This window comes from Bombyx mori, chromosome 8 (assembly GCF_030269925.1).
Source record: "Bombyx mori chromosome 8, ASM3026992v2".
Taxonomy (NCBI): Eukaryota; Metazoa; Arthropoda; class Insecta; order Lepidoptera; family Bombycidae; genus Bombyx; species Bombyx mori.
The window spans coordinates 7,096,959-7,122,162 of record NC_085114.1 but is presented as its reverse complement, the minus strand read 5'-3'; the positions used below and the strand labels follow the sequence as shown (position 1 = coordinate 7,122,162).

General features: G+C 37.2%; 1 protein-coding gene across 1 annotated transcript; it reads right to left on the bottom strand.

The window, feature by feature from the left end:
- Nucleotides 1-5,951: 5,951 nt before the first annotated feature.
- On the bottom strand, nt 5,952-24,425 carry LOC101743753 (sodium channel protein Nach). The gene is made up of 11 exons (XM_038012534.2): nt 23,521-24,425; nt 22,501-22,695; nt 21,727-22,014; nt 21,545-21,626; nt 21,374-21,459; nt 20,555-20,754; nt 19,618-19,783; nt 19,024-19,133; nt 16,398-18,948; nt 6,362-8,166; nt 5,952-6,091 (listed from the first exon to the last, which is right to left on the bottom strand). The coding sequence occupies exons 1-9, from the start codon at nt 23,622-23,624 to the stop codon at nt 18,737-18,739; spliced, it is 1,443 nt and encodes a 480-aa protein (XP_037868462.2). The 5' UTR covers nt 23,625-24,425; the 3' UTR covers nt 5,952-6,091; nt 6,362-8,166; nt 16,398-18,736.
- Between the last annotated feature and the right edge of the window lie 779 nt (nt 24,426-25,204).

Here is a 25,204-nt window from a genome sequence, read left to right as displayed (position 1 = left end):
ACAGCATTATGACCCGTAAACGAATAACAGTATTTTGAAGAGACCGACATTTAAAACTCCGATGAAATTTAAGGCGATTCCATCCGCCGACAAGATCATGGGCTGATTTTTCTGGGACAGCCAAGGTATGGTAATTATCGAATATCTTAATCATAGAGCCACTATTACGGGGAGTTGGTAAGCAGGACAAATAACAAAGTTACGTGATGAAATACATAAGCAATGGCGTGGCAAACTCGCTAAAGTTGTCTTGTTTGACCAAGACAACTCTTCAGCATATAAGTCCTGGCTGGCTGCCATTCAACAAGCTAGCTGCGAATTGATGGAACGTCTCCATATTCACCGGACATAGCTCCTAGTGATTCTGCTTATTTTCGCGGGTAAAGGAACATCTCAGGGGTCATAGATTTGAAGATAAAGACGCAGTAGTCGCCTCGATATAGGATTAAAAGAAAAATAAATAAAAACATATATTTTGTCTAAGTTCAGTTACTTAGTTCGTTTTCGTGATATATAACATGGCTACAATACACTCTGCAAATTTGTAAGGCTTCACATTAAACGGTTAGCTTTGGTACCTATCTTGTATTACGGAATTAAATATACAGCTATTGTGTATCTTTATATACTCGTTTTTTAAGACACCTTAGATATTTTGTTTATGAGTGACTCTTTTATAGCATATATTATTATTACCATACTCAGTCTATTGATAAGGCTTTATCAACCGAGCCCATATACAGTAGTACATTGTGAATGTCGCTGCCAACCTTGAGACTGTAGGTAGTAGATTCAGATGCATTATAATAACGGGTTCAAACAGGAATGCCTACTAATCGCAATATAATGAAATGGTCTCTCAAGACTTAGGTGGAAAAATAAATAAAAAATAAGGCATGACTACACTAGATAGCGATGAATTAAAAGTAACTGACAAAGTCGATTAATATAAGAAATATAAGGCTTAGCGAAATCATTAAACATTCGTTTGTATCACTTAAGTATGGCAATGATAGTGACTGCCTACATAATTAATATGCAGAAATTCGAATAAAAATTATAAAAATTTCGATTTTTTAATCGATTTTCACCATTATTTCACAATACGCGGCAAACTGTTTTAACATTATGAGCGCCACAGTTATATTGAATTAAGCCTACGTGTTCGGTATAAATTATTTTTTCTTAAAAAGTTGTTTTGTATCATTTTAAACGAGAATTTTATGTCTTAATCAGTAACATAATCTAGTAAACCCGTCTCCATTTGATTAATCATCGTGAACTAAGGGTCACTGCATAATTTGCAAGATTTTTCCTTGGAATTCGAGATTATTCTGGAAAACGATGACCAATTTAATTCCTTAGAACCGGGAAGACAATTTGTGTCAAGATGGGGCATTTAAGCTAATTACAATCTGACTCAATCATCTTTAGGACTGTTTGCAGTAGAACACACACAGTATAGAGTTACATGAGCTTCATTATTATGACACCGAACAACAATGCGGATATATTAAGGTTTCCTTTCCATAACATGGGTTTGCCGGATCCCGAAATTTTTTAAAAATATATACCTATATATTTTTTTAATTCAAACTCGATACTAATAGTTCGACTTATTCATACATTTACGATTTCCGATGTTTAATTTCAATTTCCAAAGATAATAACATAATCGTAAAGTAGGATTATTAGTTGAAAGTTGGTTATTAAAATTATAGAAAAAAGAGAGCTTAAATGTTTATTTAGTAGTTAAAGGGACATCGAAATGACTTCAGTGGCAGTGGTTGTTAAATTAAGAATAATATGATTTTTTTTTCTAAATTCCTCTAATTTCCACACTTTAATTGAAATATCGCCTGTGCGGCTAGTGACTGCGACTACGAGGGCTCGGTTTGATTCCAATTAGTACATTAGTCTATACTATATCTATATCTATACTAATATTATAAAGAGGAAAGATTTGTTTGTTTGTTTGTTTCGAATAGGCTCCGAAACTACTGGACCGATTTGAAAAATTCTTTTTCCATTAGAAGCCGACATTGTCCCTGATGAACATAGGCTACTTTTTTTTGTTTTTTTTTTATTTATTTTTTTTGTTTCATGTGTGTTTTAATGTTTCCGAAGCGAAGCGAGGGCGGGTCGCTAGTAATATTATAAAGAGGAAAAATTTGTTTGTTTTTTGTATTGAATAGGCTCCGGAACTACTGAACCAATTTGAAAATTTCTTTCACTGTTTGGAAGCTACACTATTTCCTAGTGACATAGGCTATATCTTTTTTGAAAAAAAAAACTAGGGGTCTTTACTAAAACTTCAATAATGTAACTCAAGGTGTAAAAAATTACCTAAGATTTTAATATTTACATCGCGTGCCCTGCGAAAACGATTGATAGTAAGGGATATTTTGATTTTTTTTCTTAGCCCTTGTACGCAGCCAAGCATGCGGCCCACCTGATAGTGAGTGATTACTGTCGCTCATGGTCGTCGACAATGGCAGGGGCAAAGCCAAGCTACTGCCTATAATTGCAAGGCGCTGCCTACCGTTCCAAACCGCTGCCTACCCATTCATTTCATTATTTGACTTACGAGTTCTGGATAAAATTGTTCCTGTCTCGTATGTGCTTCCGACATTCAATACACAGAATATAAAACACTAGCCGGATTTGTTGAAAACAACATTTATTTTCTATTTACTGGCGAAACCGGTTATTGAATCAGGTGGACGAGCTCACAGCCCACTTGGTGTCAAGTGGTTACTGGAGCCCATTGACATCTACAACGTAAATGCGCCACCCATCTTGAGATATAAGTTCTAAGGTCTCAGTATAGTTACAACGGCTGCCCCACCCTTCAAACCGAAACGCATTACTGCTTCACAGTAGAAATAGGCAGGGTGGTGGTACCTACCCGTGCGGAGTCACAAGAGATCCTACCACCGTCTTTCATATTATTATGTTTGTAAGTATAGTAATATTTTTTTTAAATAAATTTAGCTTGAACCTAGATCAACTCAAAAATTTGTTGCTGGAGCCCCGTCGACTTTTACAAGACACTACAATGAGTTTGAAATTCAGTAAATTTAAAATAATGATTATCGAACGATGTGGAGCAGATATTGAGATTTTCTCGTAAATTTCAATGTAAAATTATCTAGACCTCAGCGATAAAAGACTTTACATTTTCAAATTACAATGCATTCCATCAAACAAAAGACTATTGCTTATCTCGTTCTGAATAGACTATTGTTTTCAAGCGCAATGCTCAACAAAGATGTCAAAGATAGTTTATTCAGTGATGAGTCTATTGTAGTTGTATAACCTAAAAAGCCTTATAACAAAAAAACATGTTCTTGATGTTTCTGTAACGGTTCTGTAAGAAACGAAATGTTACCTTGGAGTTCTTTCTGTAAACGCCTCAAAATCAGAACACAGTTTATAGAACATTAAGTCTATTCAAATAAAATTTTAAACCAGACTCCATGTTACTCGAACTCTTTCTGCCGCAAAGAGGTCGTGCAATCCGATTTGGTATATGACACCAGAGAAGCCGTGATCTTTTTCCTTCCACTTAACCAGTAATCACCAGTTTTTTCTAGATTGTCTCCGTGGTTCCTGCCAGTGTGACCGAAGAACTCTAGGATTTGCTTGAGGCAAATGTTAGAAAGCTTTGTTTTGATTTCGAGCTTGACGAGTATTGATGCGTTGGTCTTATATACACTCCATGGGATTTTGGACATGGGTAATATTTTCTTCCAGCATCGCACTCCGAAGGCATTAACCCGTTTGCTATCTGAAAATGTAAGGTTCAAGTCTCAGGCCCATAGTGAAAAATGGAGGAGACGAGGGTGCGCCCAAGCTTGGTCTTCGTCCAGAGCGATATTTTCCTGTCTTTCCAAGTCTTAAGAGTTGAGACCTTGCATTCTTGGCTATTCCAATTCTTCTATACACGTCTGGTTCACAGGAACCGTCGTTATCCGTGATATTTGATCTAACGCAGACGAATTCTTTGACCTTCTGTAGGTTGTGTGCTCCAATGAAGTTCTAAGTTGTTCGTTTTGTCTATGACCATAATTTTTGTTTTGTTTGTTTACAGACAGGCCCAAATCGTTGCTGAATCGTTCCATTCTCCTCAGTAACGTGCACATTTCATTTTCCTCTGCGACCAGAGTCGTTATATCATTAGTATAGCAGAAGTTATTTAGATTCAGTCCGCCGGTGGATACGCCACCCTCCCTTATATGATATTATTCCTTTATCGTGGAAAATTTAGAACCTTCAGAATAATAGTACCAGCCTGTCATCTGGACTATTTCGACCGTCAGTGCAAGATTTCATTTTGCGGTAGGCATGCGACTGCTTCTAAAAAAAACATTAGTGGCTCTTTTAATGACATTGTACGTGAGTTTGAAACAGTAAAATTAACATTTTTGTATTATCTCGCGAAATAATAAATGCTCTAAATGGTGTTTACATGCTACAGGGTGAACTGTTGTTAAAATTCGTGTAAATTAACCCACTTCGATAAAGCGGCACAACACGAGAACCCTCTCATCGTGGCCGCCGGTAACTACATTCCCGATCCTGAGGACAGAATGGAAAGCAGTCGACGTCGCCCAAAACACGTCATCTCGGATCCTCCCGACCCACTAACGGTGCTTCTAGGTACTTCAAGCACCGGTCACCGTTCTCGTCGAACACGTCGCTTGCGACGAAGGGCTCGACGAGTAAATTAACTCCCAGACACAGCCCACTGAGTTTCTCGCCGGATCTTCTCAGTGGGTCGCGTTTCCGATCCGGTAGTAGATTCTGCGAAGCACGACTCTTGCTAGGGTTCGTGTTAGCATCGTCGTCAGGTTTGAGCCCCGTGAGCTCACCTACAAACGTTAGGGTTACGCTGAAATAGCCTCTCAAGGCTCTCAGCTTAGGTAGGAAAAAAAAAAGTAAATTAACAAATATGTAATAATGTATACACAGTTCTTCTTTTTTAAACTCAATTTATTATTGTAATACAATTTGCTAGTTTACGTGCTTGATATCGATAACCTTTGCACTTAGGAAAATATTGCGGTCAAATCACGCAGTCCGTGTAGGATGACCATGTATGACGATAAATTACGATAAGAGTTACGGACAATTAATAGCTCACGGAGTTTTTCGACGGATCTTTTCAGTGGCTCACGATTCCGATCCGGTCGTAGATTCTGCAAAGCACTCTCCTCCCACTAGAACTAGCGTTAGCTTGACCCATGAGCTCACCGACCCATCCGGATATAGCTGGAATAGCCCATTAGACTACCAGCGAATAGGTAAGGGAACATAGGCAATTAATTAATGATTTTTTTTATTGCTTAGCTGGGTGGACGAGTTCACAGCCCACCTAAATTATTATGATTATTATTAACTATTCTCCGCGTTCATATAATATATTCAAAGAAAGTCTATTTCGATGAACAAGCCGACAGACCTAATGTGACGCAATTAATGGAGGAATTAGACCTTACAACGTGAGTGCCAGAAACCACCAAAACTTATTAGAATAATGACTATCCTGTTTTTAGATCGTACCGCCTGATTGCCCCACGTGTTAACAGGCAGAAAGAAGCACACCGTTGATCCGATTTGTTTTTAAATATCTTTTTATAGACATGCAGTCTAGTGAAAAATCACAATTATATGTGCTGTTTTAGTTTTCTTTTCTCGATGGCAATGCTACTTTGGGTCTATAGATTTTTATCTATTATAGTTAAAATTCACGAACCATGGAAATTAATGGATATTTATAATTGGACATATTCCAATAACGCAAAATGTTAGCTTTGGATTAATATCAAGTTTTAAATTGTTTATCTCGTGTTAAAACTGAAAACAATATCGTAGGTATGTATGCATATATGTACCTATATAGATAGGTATATAGTAGGTATATTTTTGTTAACAACAAATAAAGAATATAAATTAACACAGCTTATTATTTATTTTGAACGCAATTCGAAGATAGCATCACATTTATTTGCTATCAATTAAAGTTATGCCAAGTTAAGTCAAAGCCACGTACGTATAAATTTGCTTCATTACTGCTCTGGACGCGCGCCTGAAACAGTGTGTGGGTGTGGTAGTTCGTTTAAAAAGCACGAGTATTCCTACTCCCTGCAATCTTAGAGGAATCACAGACTAGTTCACGTCACGAGAGCAGCTCCACTTCTATTTTAGAGAAACATCGAAAAGTATCAAGATGAAAATCAGTTTGATTTTTTTAATTTTCGGAATTATTTTGTGTGCTTCCACCGTTTGTGACGCGTTTCCATTCAGGACTGGAAATATTGACTATGTGAGTAGCGTACTGATTATTTTAAAACAATACCTGTAAATTAGTTGCATATTAGTTCCTTTTTTATAATTAATATTAAGATGGAAATGTGTCAAAAAAATATTGTAAATGCAACTTTTTATTGAAACTTTATACGTTATTACGGTGTTCTAATGCATTCATGCACATTTATATCATCACATGTTTTTAACATTAAACTAATTAAATCCTACTATTTCTGCGCTATTTTTAATCATTTATATTTTATTGTAGCTTCTTATCTATATGAATTTTGTCATAAGTCAGTATATTTCACTCATATATGAAAACTTGCATACTTATCTATAACCTCATTAGTATTTCACATGTATTTCATAATGAAGAGAAAACTGACATGGTAGATTTTTTCTTCAAATTATGAGATACGGAAAAAATTAAATTAAATGCATAGTTAATAATTATGATACAAATTATATTAACAATATTAAGATAAAAATATATCGGCTTTTGAGACTGGTGAAATAAGGTTACCAGTATATATATTTTTAGACGTTAGACATGTGGCTGAAAGAGTTCTTTACCCTTTTTTTCATCTTATATTGAGTGATTACTTGAGCTCATATATATCAGTTAGTAAATGTCGCCGTGTAGAGCAATTACAAAAACTATAGTTAGACGGGTTTGATTTATATTACATCGCGTTATTCCTTCATCGTGGAAGACATTCGTGAACAGGAGTCTAGTACGGATTTCATCAGAAAAGTTGGTACCTACCTGCGGGATTTGAATACCGGCATAGTAGCATCGCTCGACACGAATACACCGGGATTGTTATTTTTTAGGCCCCGATGATTTGTAAAACTGAGATAAGGAACAAAGATTGTCATTATCATTTCACTCTCAATTTTTTCACAGTAACCAATTAAAAGCGTCTAGTGAAGTCATTGAAACTCAAATGATAATGTGCTGTCGTAATACTAAAATTGTAATTTAGCCTTTATTTTAAAATTATAACAAGGGAAACCTTCATCAACATTTGTTCAACTAAAGGTTAAATAAACATGCAATATTTAATAACATGCAATATTTTTATCGGCTTTCTCGAGTTGTAAGTATAATGGAAACTACTTTCAAAAATAGTTTACGACTAGGGTCGTGCGTGTCTATGAAAATGTTTAAGTTGAATACTTAAAAGACTACGGAAAATGTATTCGTCGATATTAAACTGTAAAAGTACTTTTAAATGTATGGAGAAAAAAAACTATAAACGAACTAACGAAACAAATTAAATTCAAATCTAAAGGCAACTCTAAAACATGATTAATGCTAGGTATTTACAAAAAATCTCATTCTCTTCGAGGCTAAATGCTATATAATTAATTTTTTTTGCTTTGTCTCTTGATGATCAAATTTCAAATTACAACGGTGTTAAAGAAGTTTTGACAGACGAGGCAACAACAGATAGATCCAAATCCGAGTGCCAATATGTTTAGCAAAGACCGGAAATCAAAACAGGAACAAAGTACATCTGTTTTATAATCATTAGGGTAACCAACTAATCACTAAATCAACAATATCTAAATAAACAAACGCGCATTGTTGATTGAAGCGAGTACATTACTGGTAGTTTATTACTGGTGGTAAGACCTCTTGTGAGTCCGCACGGGTAGGTACCATCATCCTGCCTATTTCTACCGTGAAGCAGTAATGTATTTCGGTTTGAAGGGCGGGGCAGCCGTTGTAACTATACTGAAACCTTAGAACTTATATCTCAAGGTGGGTGGCGCATTTACGTAGTAGATGTCTATGGGTTCCAGTAACCAGTTAACTCCTGGTGGGCTGTGAGCTCGTCCATCCATCTAAGCCAGTGATTATCAAACTTATTTCTTTTACCGCCCCCTTTGAAAATCAATTATTTTTCAGCGCCCCCCATTTCTTATACACCCCTAAAACTTTAAAACCACAATTTCATTAATTTAATTATTAAATGTTCTATTAATTTTAGTAAATGTAGTACCACCTAGTACATAATAATATGTATTTGTAGATGCTATTATTGTTTCTTCATATTATTATATGTCCGTACATTGCTACAGAGCGTGTATTTACAAATTTGCAAAGTGAAAATGAATTCTTCTCATCAATATGTTTGTTTAAATTCAGAATTACCAAAATAAATTGCTAGTTCACTGTACTATTACTATGCTAATTTATTAGAACGAAACTATTTTTGTTGAATATCTTTCTCATTAATATAAGATTCTCATCATAAGATAATTAAAAATTTATATTTCGACTAGTAAATAATACTACTAACAATAATAACTTATTAAACTACGAATAAGCTAAACCTGGAAGTCGTAGAGGGGTTCATTTATCTGGGCTCCGTCATAGCTAGTAATGGATCCTCCGAAAAGGACCTCAGAAGGCAAATCAGTATGGCAAAGAGAGCTATGTCCCAAATGGACCGTGTTTGGGCGGACAGAAACATCTCGAGGAATACCAAAAAGCAGCTCATCACCTCCCTCGTCTTTTCCATTTTTCTCTACGGCGCAGAGACTTGGATCCTCAAGAAAGCCGACCGCCAACGCATCGACGCGTTTGAGATGTGGTGCTGGAGGAAAATGCTCGGGTTTCGTAGGACAGAACACAGAACCAACGAATCCATTCTTACCGAGCTCAAGATTCCAATGCGCCTCAGCACTACATGCGCGCGGAGGAGTTTCGAGATCTTTGGACATATCGCCAGAAAGAGAGGTGGTAATCTGGAAAAGCTGCTGGTAACAGGCAAGGTATGTGAGAGAAGGCACAGAGGCAGAAATCCAATGCGCTGGTCGGACCAAATACGCTCCACTCTGAATACCTCAGTCCACGTTGCTATCCATTCAGCCGAGGACAGGCAGGAATGGCGCAAGATGATGCAGGAGAAAGTTATTAGAGGAGGCCACGACCCTCAGCACTGAGGATTATCGACGCAAGATGGAAGGAAACTACGAAAAATAAATTAATATCATTTCGTATTATAGATAAATATGGGTAATTTTTCATAGAATTTTGGTTTATAATTTAGAACTGGTTCAAATAAAAACCGCGTCTAAGTCAGCGTTTTTATTATTTGTAATAATAATAATTAATATCTATACTAATATTATAAAGAGGAAACATTTGTTTGTTTGTTTGTATTCAATAGGCTCCGAAACTACTAAACCGATTTGAAAAATTCTTTCACTCTTTGGAAGCTTCACTATTCCCGAGTGACATAGGTTATAATCTTTTTTGAAAAAAATTAGGTATCCTTACTAAAACTCCAATAATTTAACCTAAGGTGAAAAGAAATTACCTAAATATTCTTTACGTCGCGTGCCCTACGAAAACTATTGATGATAGAATAAAATAATGTACTACGACTTTGTAAAAAACATTATTATTTATAAAAAGTGTCGCGACAGCATATGTCTAACTATTATAGTTATACCGCAATAAGTGTTCTTTTATTTAAAAAATGCCCCTGGTAAGACACGGTGTGCCCTCCTACCTTCACCGACTGGTGGCTTCCTACTTGGAGGACAGATCGGTCACATGTACTGGACACGGTGGGATCGTGCACAGTTTCCCGGTCGTGCGCGGTGTTCCACAGGGGTCGGTGCTCGGCCCTCTTTTGTGGAATATCGGGTATGACTGGGTACTGAGAGGTGCCCTCCTCCCGGGCCTAAGCGTAATCTGTTACGCAGACGACACGCTGGTCGTGTCCCGGAGGGGGAGTTTTGCTGAGTTTGCTCGTCTTGCCACCGCTGAGGTGGCGCATGTCGTCGGCAAAATCAGGAGATTGGGCCTCGAGTGACACTCCGTAAATCCGAGGCCATGTGGATCCCCAGGCCCCGGAGAGTGCCACCTGTCGATGCCCATATCGTGGTTGGAGGCGTCCGTATCGGGTCGGGGTGCAGTTGAAGTACCTCGGCCTCATTCTGGACCATCGTTGGACCTTCCATGTTCACTTCAGAACGTGGTCCCTCGTTTGTTAGGGGTGGCCGGCGCGTTAAGCCGGCTTCTTCCCAACATCGGGGGGCCTGACCAGGTGACGCGCCGTCTCTATACGGGGGTGGTGCGGTCAATGGCCTTATACGAGATGCCCGTGTGGGGCCAGTCACTGGCCGTGAAGGTAGCGTAGTAACTGCAACGGCCGCAGCGCACCATCGCGGTCAGGATCATCCGTGGTTATCGCACCATCTCTTTCGAGGCGGCGTGTGTACTGGCTGGGACGCCGCCTTGGGTCCTGGAGGCGGAGGCGCTTGCCGCTGACTATCAGTGGCGGGCTAACCTTCGTGCCCGGGGCGTGGCGCGTTCAGCCCCATTGTGATCAGAGTGCGGAGGGCCCAATCTCGGCGGTCCGTGCTGGAGTCATGGTCCATGCGGCTGGCCGTAGGACCATCGAGGCGATTCACCCGGTTCTTGTGAATTGGGTGAATCGTGACAAAGGACGCCTCACTTTCCGGCTCACGCAGGTACTCACTGGGCATGGTTGCTTCGGTGAGTTCCTGCACCGGATTGGAGCCGAGCCGACGGCAGAGTGCCACCATTGTGGTTGCGACTTGGACACGGCAGAGCATACGCTCGTCGCCTGCCCCGCATGGGAGGGGTGGCGCCGTGTCCTCGTCGCAAAAATAGGAAACGACTTATCGTTGCCGAGCGTGCTGGCATCGATGCTCGGTGACGAAGAGTCGTGGAAGGCGATGCTCGCCTTCTGCGAGTGCACCATCTCGCAAAAGGAGGCGGCGGAGCGCGTGAGAGATGCACAGGCCCGCCGCCGTCGAGCGGGGTCCAGGGAGGCGGATCTCGCCCAAGCCCTGGCCCTCTAAGTGTTTCGGGTCTCCTTCACATGTCGGCCTGGGGACCGGCGTAGGGGGCCTAAGAAGACGACGTGCAAGCTGCTCTGCACACGCTTTACGCATGAGCATCCGGGTGATGGAAGGCCGGCTATCCTCAACTCACGCTGGTTCTGACCCAGCGGGGTGTTCCGTAGGATAGCCCATTCTAACCGGCGCCATCTAGGCGGGCTTCGAACAGCCTGCCGACCGAGAGGGCTGGTGGTCGTGGCGCCGACGACTGCCAGTTTGGTGTCCCGAGGGGGAGGGCGATGGGAGAGATGTGCTCCGCACTAAACGTTTCACTTTCCCCCCTTTGCCTTTTCATTAGCTCTGTCTCATGCGAGGTTTGGATGCTGGTTGTTGAGCGACAGGAGGTTTTAGTCGGTTCGACTCCGACATGCCCCGCCCTCCACCCCCAGTGAAGGGCGGAAGTCCGGCGATTTCCTCTTGACAAAAAAAAAGTGTGGCACTCGGGAACTGCGGCGGTAAAGCTATTGCATGGCATTTTTATCAACTTATGACATTATAATTAGACAATGATAATTTAATATTAAATCAATAATAAAACAAAACCACGGTATATTAAATAAAAATTCACACTCATAAGCTAGATCGCGCGAGAAAGTGATGGGCAGAGTTTTCATGATGCGCATGCAGTGTGACGTCACGCCACGCGCTTATTCACAAACACTACACAAGCGCAACGTGTGAATGTGTTGAACGCGAGCTACATGGTAGGTGGAGTGAGGGATGTTAGGTTTTTTCCGTTACGGAATTTCATGATTCGGTCGCCGCGCTCATGGCCCGCGATAAAAGCTATGCAATAGCTTAAAAATGTATGAACTTGTAATAAAATCTCTTTGGCTATACTATTTGTATCTGGCTGGTTTTGGTATAATTAAAAGTTTAAATTCGAAAGAAGTTAATTCCAAATTAAAATTAGGAAGATATGTGATTTTTATTTATTTTTCGTACTTTCAAGATGAGTGAATCTTATGAAGATATTCGATACATTTTAAAATTTTACCACAAAAAAGGTAAAAAAGCAACGCAAGTCGTGAAAAAAAATTGCGATGTTTATGGACCTAGTGCAGTGTCTGTGAGAGTAGCACATATTTGGTTTAAGCGTTTTCAATTCGGAAATTTTGATGTCAAAAACATAGATTATACACTTAATATATTTGTCAAAAATGCACGTCGCTCTGGTCGCCCTATTACGGATAAAATCGATGCCATTTTTGAAAAAGTGGGGCAAGATCGGCCTATCAGTAGTTACGACGTAACTGAAGAACTGGGAATCGACCACAAAATAGTTATGGCGCATTTGAAAAAAACTGGGTACACAAAAAAGCTCACTGAAAGAAACCTAAGGAACCGTGTACTCATTTGTGATTCTTTATTACGACCTAATGAAACCGAACCATTTGTGAAGAAGCTGATAACTGGTGATGAAAAGTGGATCACGTACGACAAAAACGTACGAGAAAGGTTGTGGTCAAAGGCCGGTCAGGCTTCACAGACTCTGGTGAAACCCGGGTTAACTCGCAACAAGGTGATGCTGTGTGTGTGGTGGGATTGGAAGGGCATTATACATTATGAGTTGTTACCACCAGGCAGGACCATCGATTCTGAACTCTACTGCGAACAACTGATGAGATTAAAGCAAGAAGTTGAGAGAAAGCGGCCGGAGTTAATCAACATAAGGTGTGTGGTTTTTCATCACGATAACGCTAGACCTCACACATCTTTAGCCACTCAGCAAAAATTAAGGCAGCTTGGCTGGGAGGTGTTAATGCATCCGCCGTATAGTCCTGACCTTGCACCTTCAGATTTCTACCTGTTTCGGTCTCTTCAGAATTCTTTAGGCAGTGTCAGGTTAACATCACAAGAGGACTGCCAAAACCAATTGTCGCGGTATTTTGATCAGAAGCCCTAAAATTTCTATAGCAATGGGATCGTGTCCCTACCTACAAGATGGCAAAAAGTTATGGAACAAAATGGTACCGACATACTTTAGTTAAATGTAAATAAACTATATTAAAAAATGTTGTGAATTTTCTTAAAAAATGCGAAGAAACTTTTTCCCCAACCTATTATTGATGTGCCTTTGGAAAACATACAGCATTGTATTATGAAGAAGCAGTGTGTACTTAGCTTAAATTCCTTGTCTATGTCCAACCATAGACAGTCAATTTAGTTCCATCTTTAGCCGCTAGGTGCTGCCAGCAAGTATAAAGGAAGCGCAGCCATCTTTGATCTTCTCGGAGCCACATGTCAGACATTGCCGATACACAAAACCAACCATTTCCTGGCAACGGAAGCTTCGGACATGTGTACGGGTTACAAATGCAGTGCTGACGCGGAGCCACATGTCAAACATTGCCGAGACACAAAACCAACCATTTCCTGGCAACGGAAGCTTCGGATATGGGTAGGGGTTACAATTAGACAAAATATTAACGTCCTGTCTATGGTCAGTTCAACAACTGAAACGGCTCAACCACAAAAGAGCTATTTGCAATGGTAGTGACAATCAAAATGAATCTGAAAGTATTTCACTAGCGGTTGACCTTTCGATTTTTAAACTAAGCGATAAGTTCAAGATAACTGTCAGCTTATAATCTCTCGGGGAGATACAACATCGTAGCCGATAGGCTATCACGAGGAAATCAACCTGTGAAATGGCACTTTTTACCACAAGTGACCACAAAAGTTTTTCGAAAGTGGGGTCATCCGGATATAAACCCATTCGCCGACCAAGATTGGATACCTTCAGCAGACCGTAGAGGATGCAACTAGCATGGAGAATTCCTCCTCTCAACCTTTTCCCCAGAGTACTGACTCACTTCAACAGTGTCTACGGAACCTACCTGGTAGTGTTTCCAGACTGAGCGAAAGCATTTGGGTTTCCAAGCCCTCAGATCCCGAACGCTAGATAACTCGCACGAAATCCAAAACCTGCCTCCTCCACAGGGTAAACATTAACCCTGAAAGCTTAGAAACGGGGCGGGTTGTACAAATAATAGACTGGTCTACACAGGAGAAGATTTATTGAAAATAAGCTGGTGTCAATCCACTTTGCCAGCATACTTACCAGCAACTAGAAGATGGTGCATATGGTGCTACAGTTTTAAAATTGATTCTAAGTCTGCAGATGTTGCCAAATTCTGTTTTCTTTTTTTTCTCTTTTTTCTCTTCTTTTTCATAAAGAAAATTTTGCCTGTAAAACAATCCTTCTGCATAAAGCAGCGCTGTCGACTTTCTGTGGACAACATACATGTAGGACAGCAAACATTCTCAAGCTCTCTAATAAAAATTGCTATTCTAAAAAAGCCATCGGAATAACTAAACATAATTGAACTACTTATTACAACTTTACTAAGTATAGTCCCATTCACATGAGATCCGAGAATAGTTCTAAATTGGTTTTCTTCAAACTCAGCCACCAGATCACGCCTCAAGGTAGCTTGAAGGACACCAACAACCATGTTGCTGGCTACTGGACGCAGAGTTAATAACCTTACTTTGCTCAACATTTCTAAAGACAGTTTCTTTGATAACAGAGAAAAACATCTTTCTGATACCAGTCTTTGGGTCTAAAATTGAAATCCATTTTCGTCAATAATCTGCATAAGTGCTTTCTAAACATGAAACTAAAGACATGCCCAGTAAGATTCGTAAGGACTTTTTTCTAACTATGTGTGTTGTCACAAAAGCGGCATACCGTACTGTCAGTGGAAACTGGTCTTCGTTCAACCTTACGAGGTAGTGGCATCAACCCATCTCTTAAGAAGTTGTAGATCAGCAGTAGCCTCTGAGATGGATTGATAATGAACCAATGGACGAAATACTTTCTAGAGGCAATTGCAAATCATCCAAACGTTTACAATAATTATTGCCGAATAATAGAGCTTCCTAAAGATCCTCACGATTCTTTTTTTCAAAACATTTACTCATTATTTACTCATGTTGTATATACATCATTTATACAATTTATACATTTTCTTGTATATACAAGATAAAATGTTTATTACAAACTTATAAATATTTTTTAATTATTGAATTAACATGAAAGTTAACAGCTGTGTTTTTTCTATTTAATAATTATATAAATTATGAACATTATCATTGCGCTTCATAATTTTATTATAGCTTACCTATTTCATCATAGCGTTGTGCTTAATAATTTCACCAGCAGATAACAAACACGTCTTCATAATACAATGCTGTATGTTTTCCAAAGGCACATCAATATTACGGTTTTACATAATAAAACCGATATTATGTGCCGAGAAGGAAAACATACAGCATTGCAGGAAGTTCTTCCTGGTGAAGACTATGAAGATCAAAGATGGCTGCGCTTCCTTTATACTTGCTGGCAGCACCTAGCGGCTAAAGATGGAACTAAATTGACTGTCTATGGTTGGACATAGACAAGGAATTTAAGCTAAGTACACACTGCTTCTTCATAATACAATGCTGTATGTTTTCCTTCTCGGCACATAATATCGGTTTTATTGTTATGTAAAACCGTAATATTATATAGAAATAAAATAGTAAACCATGTTTACAATAAGTGAGCTGTTTAGGCTTAATATACTATTTGACATTGGACGGTAATGGGTAAATTGTAAAAAATAATAATCTAAGACAAGTTTTTTAACAATAATTATATACGCATTTCCATTTTATATAAAAATTATGATTCTTAGATCAGTAATTTCTTATAAAATGCTAGAAAAAGGCTGTAAAATGCCCTTATGTTAAAAACAAGAAAGAAAGTAAAGAAAACCCCAATTTGTGTTAGTTTACGTAATATTTTAAAACTCTGTATGGTAGTTTTTTTTCCAATGTTTAAAATAATTTCTAGTGCAATGTAATTAAGGTACAATTACTCTAATTTTTTAACTATCATCGATCATGTTCCGCATGTTACAACTTGATTGCGTACGGTGTCTGGGCTATCCTACGAATTCTATGTTAATTATTTTAAGTTTTTATAACATCATACAGGGTAGAAATATAAACGAATTATTCGTTATTGTGTAGTAGATGAGTTTTAATTTTAGTGAAATTTAAAATACTATAAAGTAAATGAAATTACAAATTATACAGCGCCCCCCTAACCCACATCAACGCCCCCCATTTTTTCCTGGGCCCCTTAACGCCCCCCTCTAGGTTTCAAACGCCCCCAGGGGGGCGCTATCGCCCACTTTGAGAAAGACTGATCTAAGCAATAAAAAAAATGGAATGTTTTACTTAATAAGGTTCTCATAAGCAATATACTTAAATTGCAGATGGAAGCTCTACGTCGTATGCAACAGATACCTCAATGGCATTGTATGCGGTACCGCAGATTCCATCCCCATGGACACTGCAGTCGCTGGCACTTGATGAGGAGAGCCTAAATATACCCGTCACAAAATTAATATGAATTCAAAACGCTAACCAACATGTTAATTACAACCCGAGAGATTAAAAATGTTAGGCAAAATCAACCAAGTTTAAGAATTTAAGTCCTCTTGTACTTAGTATAATAATCACATCACGTATGTATACTTAGTATCGTACATATCTGTATTTATTTTATTTATTAATCGTATCATTAAATATTATTTTTGTACTACTGTCAAGGATTCATGTCCTTGTGTCTTAATTAAATTTGGTGCTCTCTCTCTCTCTCATCTCTCATATTATTTGCCAAACATTTTTTTTAAATATCATTATCAACCACTAAAAAATTAGAAAAAAAATGCCGTAGACAAATTCACTGTAAGTATAGTGGACTCCCGGTAATCGATCTCTGTTTAATCTGGCCAGCCCTGTAATCCAACAAGCTTCTAGCATCCAAAAGGATTTCAGTAAATCTTCTTGATTTGAACAGACTGTACCTATAGATGTAGCCGTATCTAATTTGTCAGATTAAAACGTATTCTTTTCAAAAATTTCTACTGGGGCTCTATAGCAGTACTTGATAAATTCGATTATTTGTCGCCTTGCCTTATGTTTGGCGGATAGTCGCGAGTCAACTATATGTTAAATGTAAATGTAGAAATCGATCTTATCTCATAAGCGCTTTCAGTGCTCAGCTTTTTACTTAGCGCTAAATGAGCTGACAGCTCACCTACCTATCTTTACAAATTAATATAACCTCTTAGTAACTGACATTATGATAAACTTAAGATTCCTATTTATTCGAATTTAGTAGACATATAATAAATTACGTAGCATTAACTAACACATTCATCATTTCACGAATAAAAAGAAAATCATACCATATTTTAAAAATCATTAAAATTGTAATTAAAATATCAAATCTATTTCATTATTAAGGGAATGTAGAAGTTATGTTTTTTGTTCTAAGAAATACTTAATAGTGTCATGATTATCAATATAATAAACATTGCCTACGAACATACTACATTTATTTTATACATCTGTGTGCTTTGGAAGCACAGTCTAACCAAGAATCAAAGATCTGTAAAATTTATTATGCCTTTCTCACAATCATTAACCTTCCTTTGTTACAGAAATGATAGTTGTAATCCAAATTTTAAGAGCATTGTTCAACTAAATATATACAAAACTAGTAGTGCAATTAACAAATATTCAATTGTGATTCTTTACTTAAAATGTACAAATAAAACACGTTTTTACTTGTTATAAGTAGGTAGTGATGTCAATAAACCAAAGAACATACCTAATGTATTTTATTTCATCAAATTAATCATCATTACTGTAAATTTTATTGTATGGAAATCACTCGTTCTCGCATTATATGACTACGAATGTATCATAATCAGGTAAACCACGGAAGTAGTCCTGTTTAGGGGACAAAGCGTGTATGAAATAAAAAATATATATATTCCCTTCTCTTTGAATTTTGGAATTTTTAAACTGTGAGCCGAACTTAACAAAGAATCGAATAGTCTTTCTGACAGAATAGTGACACGCCGGATCTTTTTTTTTTTCGGCAGACGAGCATACGGCCCACCTGATGGTGAGTGGTTACCGTCGCCCATGGACTTCAGCAGTGCCAGGGGCAGAGCCAAGCCGCTGCCTACCGCTTAATACTCTCCACAAGCCTCGTTTGAAGAAGGACATGTCATATGATCTGATAGAGCCTAAGATCCCCGAAGATAAACTTCGGCTTTGCTATCGTGATGTGGCATTCACTTAAGATCAGTAGGGCTGTGAGTTCGTCCTACCTAAATCCCTAATATTTTATACTGCGTTCCAGTCGTCATCAATTCTAATTAATGTTTCCTGTAGCCGACATACCTAATTCGAGAAAGTTCAAAGTCTCGCACTCGTCCGTCAAGTGTGGACATTTCGTAAGAGTGATTCATCTTTGCTGGCTCAAATGGTTATGTCATAAACATCACAAGATCAGTACAAGATTACAGAGCACACTTGTTACATACGCTTTAAGGAAATTGTATATAATTTGAAAAGGCGAAATGAAACATATTTCTTTCACTTTATTTGGGGAAAGACTTTTATTATTCGTAAGCGCATTAAAGTACTTTACTGTGAAAAATAAATTACGCTATATGTTTTAGACTTAAAATAAGTGTTGTGAGTAAATCGATGCATTTGTAGATATTTCTTGATGATTATTTATAGTGTCGTATTTACTTGTGATGGTATTGTTCTTTCTTTGATCTATTTTCATCAGAATGTTATTCGCAAAACGAACACTAAAATAAAAAATAAGTTCCACGAAACTGAGTATACTTGCACCCAAGAATAGTCCTGTAGTCCCACCGATAGAAACTGAAAACAGATATCAAGGCTTAGTTAAATAAAAATTAACAACAATTGTCTATTAACAGATTCTTGTTGACTTACCAACTAAATCTAGACGGCTCCTAACAACATTGCGTTTGAAACGTTCCGTTGGTAAATATGCTAGTACTAATTCGACGAAAGCCCTCTTTCTATTCGTCTTACCTTTATTGCTAAAAGAAGAAATGTGTAAGCTTGTTACTTAATTATTGTGATGTCATACCGTGGACTTGACCAATCGATATTTATGTTTTCAAATAATGGTAGTTAGACGACAACAAAAAAAGTGTGTGTGTGTGTGTGTGTGCAAGTCACACACGGTAGAAATGAAACTTATAAATAAGATATACCTAAATATAGATATATTGACTATCCCACTGCAAAGCGGCATGCATATGGACAATGTTTAGTAGACGATAGTGGGGATGCTACGAAGAGTCGCACAGAGAGGAGACCGAGAACGTCTAATGTATTCTATCTCATTCTCTCGCCGGCTGAATCCTATACATGTATGTGTTTATGTCTCTATGGGCTTATTTTTTCGTTTCATCGAGTTCGAAATCACAACGATTCTAAAGAAGTTTTACTTCAACAATCACTAAATGTTTCAATTGATTGGTTTAATTCGATTAACTGTGACGAAGCGGTTTGGCTTACGAAACAACGACATCCTTAATAACAGTAATTTCTGTCTCGTCACATGAAGCTACGCAGCTGCACGCGAGTCCTGGTCGATTCGCCCAGTGCGGCTTCAGGGTCGTTAGCTGACTTGCGAACGAGTGGAGACACGCGATGCCTGACAAATTGCAACGTTCTGACTCTTCTGTAAAAAAGAATACAAGGTGACTCAAAAATAGATGTAACATAAAACCAGGCCATATAGTAACCGCCTATGAAAACGAAACTTTAGAAATAGTTAAAAGTTTAACCAAAACGAATATAAATGTGACTTTTTGCGCCAGAAACAATTATTATTGTGTGTAACTTTAAAATAACAAAAGTTACAGGTGTAACGAAATCATACTCGATGCCGTTAGGAAATAAAGTAGTTACTCCACTAACATTAATTGAAATTAATGTTCATTTCCTAAAGTTCATAAAGATAAATACATATGTATGACTTCAGCAAGGTCATGTTTCGATAGCCCCTAATGTAATGCAAAAGCATGTTTTTTTACTATATAAATGGGTGAACTAGCTAACGTTCGGCTGAAATTTAGTGTTAACCATTACCTACTGATATTATTTCAGGTATTGCTAGCTCTACCATCTATTATTGTTTTCGGAAACGTTTCTAATACACAACGTTTAATTTATACAATGAACTAGTACAATGCACCATACAATAGACACAGTAAGATACAATTCGATAAATTTTCATGCAGGTCTTAAAAAACTTAAAAAACTTAACTTAAAAAACTCGGCGGAAGTCCGGCGATATCCTACTGGCCAAAAAAATAAAGGTCTTAAAATTTAAAAAAAATATAGTCTTTGCTCGCCCACATGTCCTGGTGAAACCGGAAAGACCTCTGGGCCACCGGTAATCCCTCAAACAAAAAAAAACTTCTCGTATTTGCTTTCGTTTAATACTTACTAGTGCCCAACATAAAATGGTCGTTGCATCCACATGTGTCTAGCTGGCCTTTCTTACGACACAAAACCGTGCAGGCGCTATAAGAATATTTAGGGTACAATCCGTCCTTGTTCTCGTGGTGGAAGCGACAGGCTCTCTGTTCCGGTGTTGTGTCCACAATCAGAGGATCGTTTTCAATGTTTCGTATTGTTAATTGTCGGCTAATAAAAAAGAATGTTTGGAGATTGGCTAATTTATTTGCATAATCATTTGTCCTTCAAATATAAGTTTGTTTTTCTGTTGACTATCTCGGTCGTACATCAGTTAGCACTCCCGACTGATGAGCCAAGAATTCTGGGTTTGATTCCGACATCGGGCAAACATTAATGCTATGAACATGTTTGTTTCTTGGTCGGGGTGCATAATATATGTATTTATTTATTTATTTAAACGTTCATAACTATGTATAATATTCTCCGCCACCGTTTTCATGGTGCAGGGAAATTTAATTTCGGTCCAGATAATCCTATCTGATTGGTCTTTGAATATTTATTTAAAATGTGATTACGTAAAATTTTATACCTATTATTTTAATAAATTATATTTATACCTATGTAAACTTTAAATGCTAAAAGTTACTATACATAATTCCACAGTAAGGTCAGTCTAATCCCTATAATTAATATACAATATGTATGGACATGAGAATACCTTACTCTTACAATATGGCGTCTTATTTTATCACCATTCTTCAATTCATATCTGATGTACATGGATTTGTTGTTATCTTTAGTAAGACCATTCCTATTAACATATCTAAAATGACGTAGTTGATATTACCTATAGTTAGCTCCGAGTTGGATCTTCAAAGTGGACGACTGCAAAGTGGTCACAGTCGGAACTTCATCTTCGCCTAAAGTATACATCTACAACATAGGCGAATAGGATATTTTTATATATAACAATATATTTTTAAATATAATAGCTGTAAAAATTTTTTTCACCTATTACCATAGAGGGTATCGTTATCACGAAGCTGAGTTTTCCATATTTTTCTTGCATATTACTGATCATAGGATATGGTTTTGGTTTCCTGTTAATTTTATATAAAAGTACTGTTATTGTATTTTTGTTATTATTGTTATTGGCTTTTCGTAACGTTTACAAATAGTAGTTACAATAAAGGTACTTACTTTGTTTGAATAGAATTTATAATAAAACATGTTCCTATGTCAGTATCAATAGGTTGAAAGAAGTTGCAGCAATCAAAAGGCTTGCTATTATATGAACAATTTGTTATGATTTTCGGGCAATCGCTTCGTACCAGCCTTACGTAGTTCGTGTAATTAGATACGGGACAATTTGGATCGGGATTTTTAGTTAAATGACAGACTTCAACAAGACTGTAGCTCACTCCACGAAAATATGCAATTTCCTTCAGAGTATCCTCTAGGTCTAATAAATGGGATGGCGTCCATATGCTGTTAATAGATTTGATTAAATTAAAAAACTTATGAACTATTTGAGAAATCACTCGATCAATTTCTGAGATCGTATTCGCCGATTGAGCATTATCAGACGATTACTACGATGGTGCCACGGACCTTCAACTTACTGTGGTGCCTTGTATTATAATTTAAAATAATACTCAACATTTTATAAAACATCTCTTTCAATCTTACTTAAGTGTTACCTTCTAACAATTATGCTTGAGTGCCCTTTTATGAAAGGCAATGGAGATGGTCTGTACTTTCTCAATTCCGATTGCGTTCGTCCACATTGCGTTTCTAGATATAACCGCCCAGTGAGCTTAGACCTTTAAAAGGACCAATATCATAACCTAGTCATGCAGCGGTGCGATTATGGAAAATTATGATAGCACCGCATCAAGATTTTGCATGTATAATTTTTATAATCGTAAAACACCATTTATTTTTGAGTAGATCGAATTTTAGAAGAATACTCACGTGTCAGATACATTATATATTTTATCATCGTTGGCTGATTCACAAATAGCTACAGCTGGTAATTTTGTATCCCAATCAGTGTATGTAGTTTCAACACCGAAACTTATAGGGCTCTGAACAAAGGACTCCCATGCTGATACTATCAATAGCGCAGAGCCGTACCACGACAGAGCCACAAAGACGAACCACAAGATTCTGTCGAAATCCACACATGTCTGTGACCTTATTGTATAAAGCATAAAGACAAGAAAAATCACTGAGAAGATGGGTATCTCATTGTGTCAAGACTGTTAGTCGCGAGTATCTGAACTACTAAAAATTGCGCAACCTATGACCAAACGACAGAGTATTCAACAACTAACCTAATTGTTCTTAACAAAAGGATCATGTGTCAAATAATCTTGGTATATGAAAAGGCAAATTTTAATTTATAATACGTTGCCTGCTTAATTTTTCTAGTTGTCTTAGCTGGCTCACGGCCCATCGCCCACTGAGTTTCTCGCCGGATCTTCTCAGTGGGTCGCGTTTCCGATCCTGCTCTTGCTAGAGCTAGTGTTAGCAACATCCTCAGGTTAGAGCCCCATGAACTTACCTACTCGTTCTGCGAGAATCTAGTACATATAACCCCTCGAGATTACTAAAATAGGTAGGAAAAAAAAACGGCCCACTTAAGCATTATTGGAACCCACCCATCATGGCGCACACATCAAAACATTACGTTCTAGGTTTCTTTTAAAATTGCTATTTTACGGTTTCCCCGAAACGCGTACACATACGTTCGGCAGTTGCAGGTTGGTGCAGACTTGTAGCGGATCACTAAATAATTACGTTGTTATGTGACCTTTAATGGCAAAAATACTTTGAATCTGATGTAGGTAGGTATATAAAGCCAAAAACCCAGATTACATATCAACATTATAGTTAGATGAATTTATAAATTATATCTATAAGCGGAATATGATCAAAACTTTGAATTGTACCCACACTTCTGGTAGGTACACGAGTAGGTATATTTCTTACCTTTCTGTCCAGTGTTTCGTGTCATCTGCAATGAAATGTACACCAGCAAAAGTGCAATTTGCACAATAGTCCTTAACTAAGGCTTTGCATGTCGTTTTAGACATATTTTTTTACATTCCGTATATTACTTGTTATTCTGAAGCTAAAAAGTGCAGAAATGCGACATTCGTTTGTGAAATATAATCGTTTTGATATTGTGTAAACGTTTTGAATAATTAATGCAAAAATTGTAAGTTATTATGAAATCACGTGATTATGTGCAACAACGAATGCTGAATGTTCAAGGCTTTTGAGAACGTTTAGATTAATAACATGCTTCTGTGTTTATTCGTAAGTTTATTTAGCGTAATGGGTCAAAGTTTACAACATGCATAATAAGGGATTCGTTGAAATACGTAAATTGTATTTTATGTATTAAAGTAAATAGTACAGAGTAATGCTTAAAATTGAACTAAAACAATTCGATTCTGAATGTGGTTTTCAGCGATTGATTCATTTAAGGGCTTTAAAAAAAAAGATTTTATTTACATATTCAGCAAGTTAATGACATCGTTTTTCACCAACTACCAATCAAAGATCAACGATTATAACATTATTTACAAAAATACATACAAATATTACATTACGAAATTACATTATTTACAAAAATACACCACTACTCAGAAAAAAACAGCAGAAGGCAATCACTCTACACATTACATAGATACTAAAATCATGACCCTCCTTTGGATATGAATTATGCTTTATTACATTTTTAAGCAGTGGTTTGGCTGTTTTTTCAGTAATTTACCATCTGAAGATCGTAGGCTTCGTCTACTTTCGTTGGAATTAAAAAAATAGTTGAATAGATTGTATGTAGGTCAAAAATAAAAGTATGCATTGACTCTTACGAAACATATTTCGCTAGGTTATGTACATTTTTAAAGTAAAAATTGAGATAGGTATGTATTTATATAATATTTTAATCCTATTTTGTACAAATTATTTTTTCACTTAAGACTTAATACTTAAAATACTATAAAATACATGGAAAACTTGTAAATGAGTATAATGGGACATTTAATTTTACTTTGGTTCTAAATTAATTTTCATTTTATCACTCAAATCTTTCATAAATACTGCAGGTAATCTTGTATTGGAAATTCAGCCGTTAAAGGTTCATCTATATTTTTCTGATTATTTCCCGCCGACCAGTATTGGTAAGGTTTTCTCTGTGACAAATGTGCATATTTTTGGCGCGAAATAAAACCAGCGTGAGTCAATATATTGTAAATCTCATTCCGTGATACTTTGTTCGCTTCTCGTTCATAAACCTGAAATAAAATATCAAAATTTGTAAGTAAGTAAATAATTTTAGGAGTTATCTATCAATAGAGTCGATCTAAATAGATGAGGCAATATGTCGCAATAGGTAAAATCGATATACATTAATTGCATAATTAGAACACACTGTCATAAAACTATCGATTATGTGAGAATGTTTCAAAAAACATTAACATGAGGAAATTAAAACGGCGCTGAACTAGATTTCATTTATCTCATAAAATTCGGACAGACTTCAAGTGTCAAGGTAAAGTTTATGCAAACAAATTTAGTTGGGAAATTCTCTATGTACTTAGTCTGTTACTTCTTGTCGCTCGGATTCATCCAGGATATTTAATTATCTATACTAATATTATAAAGA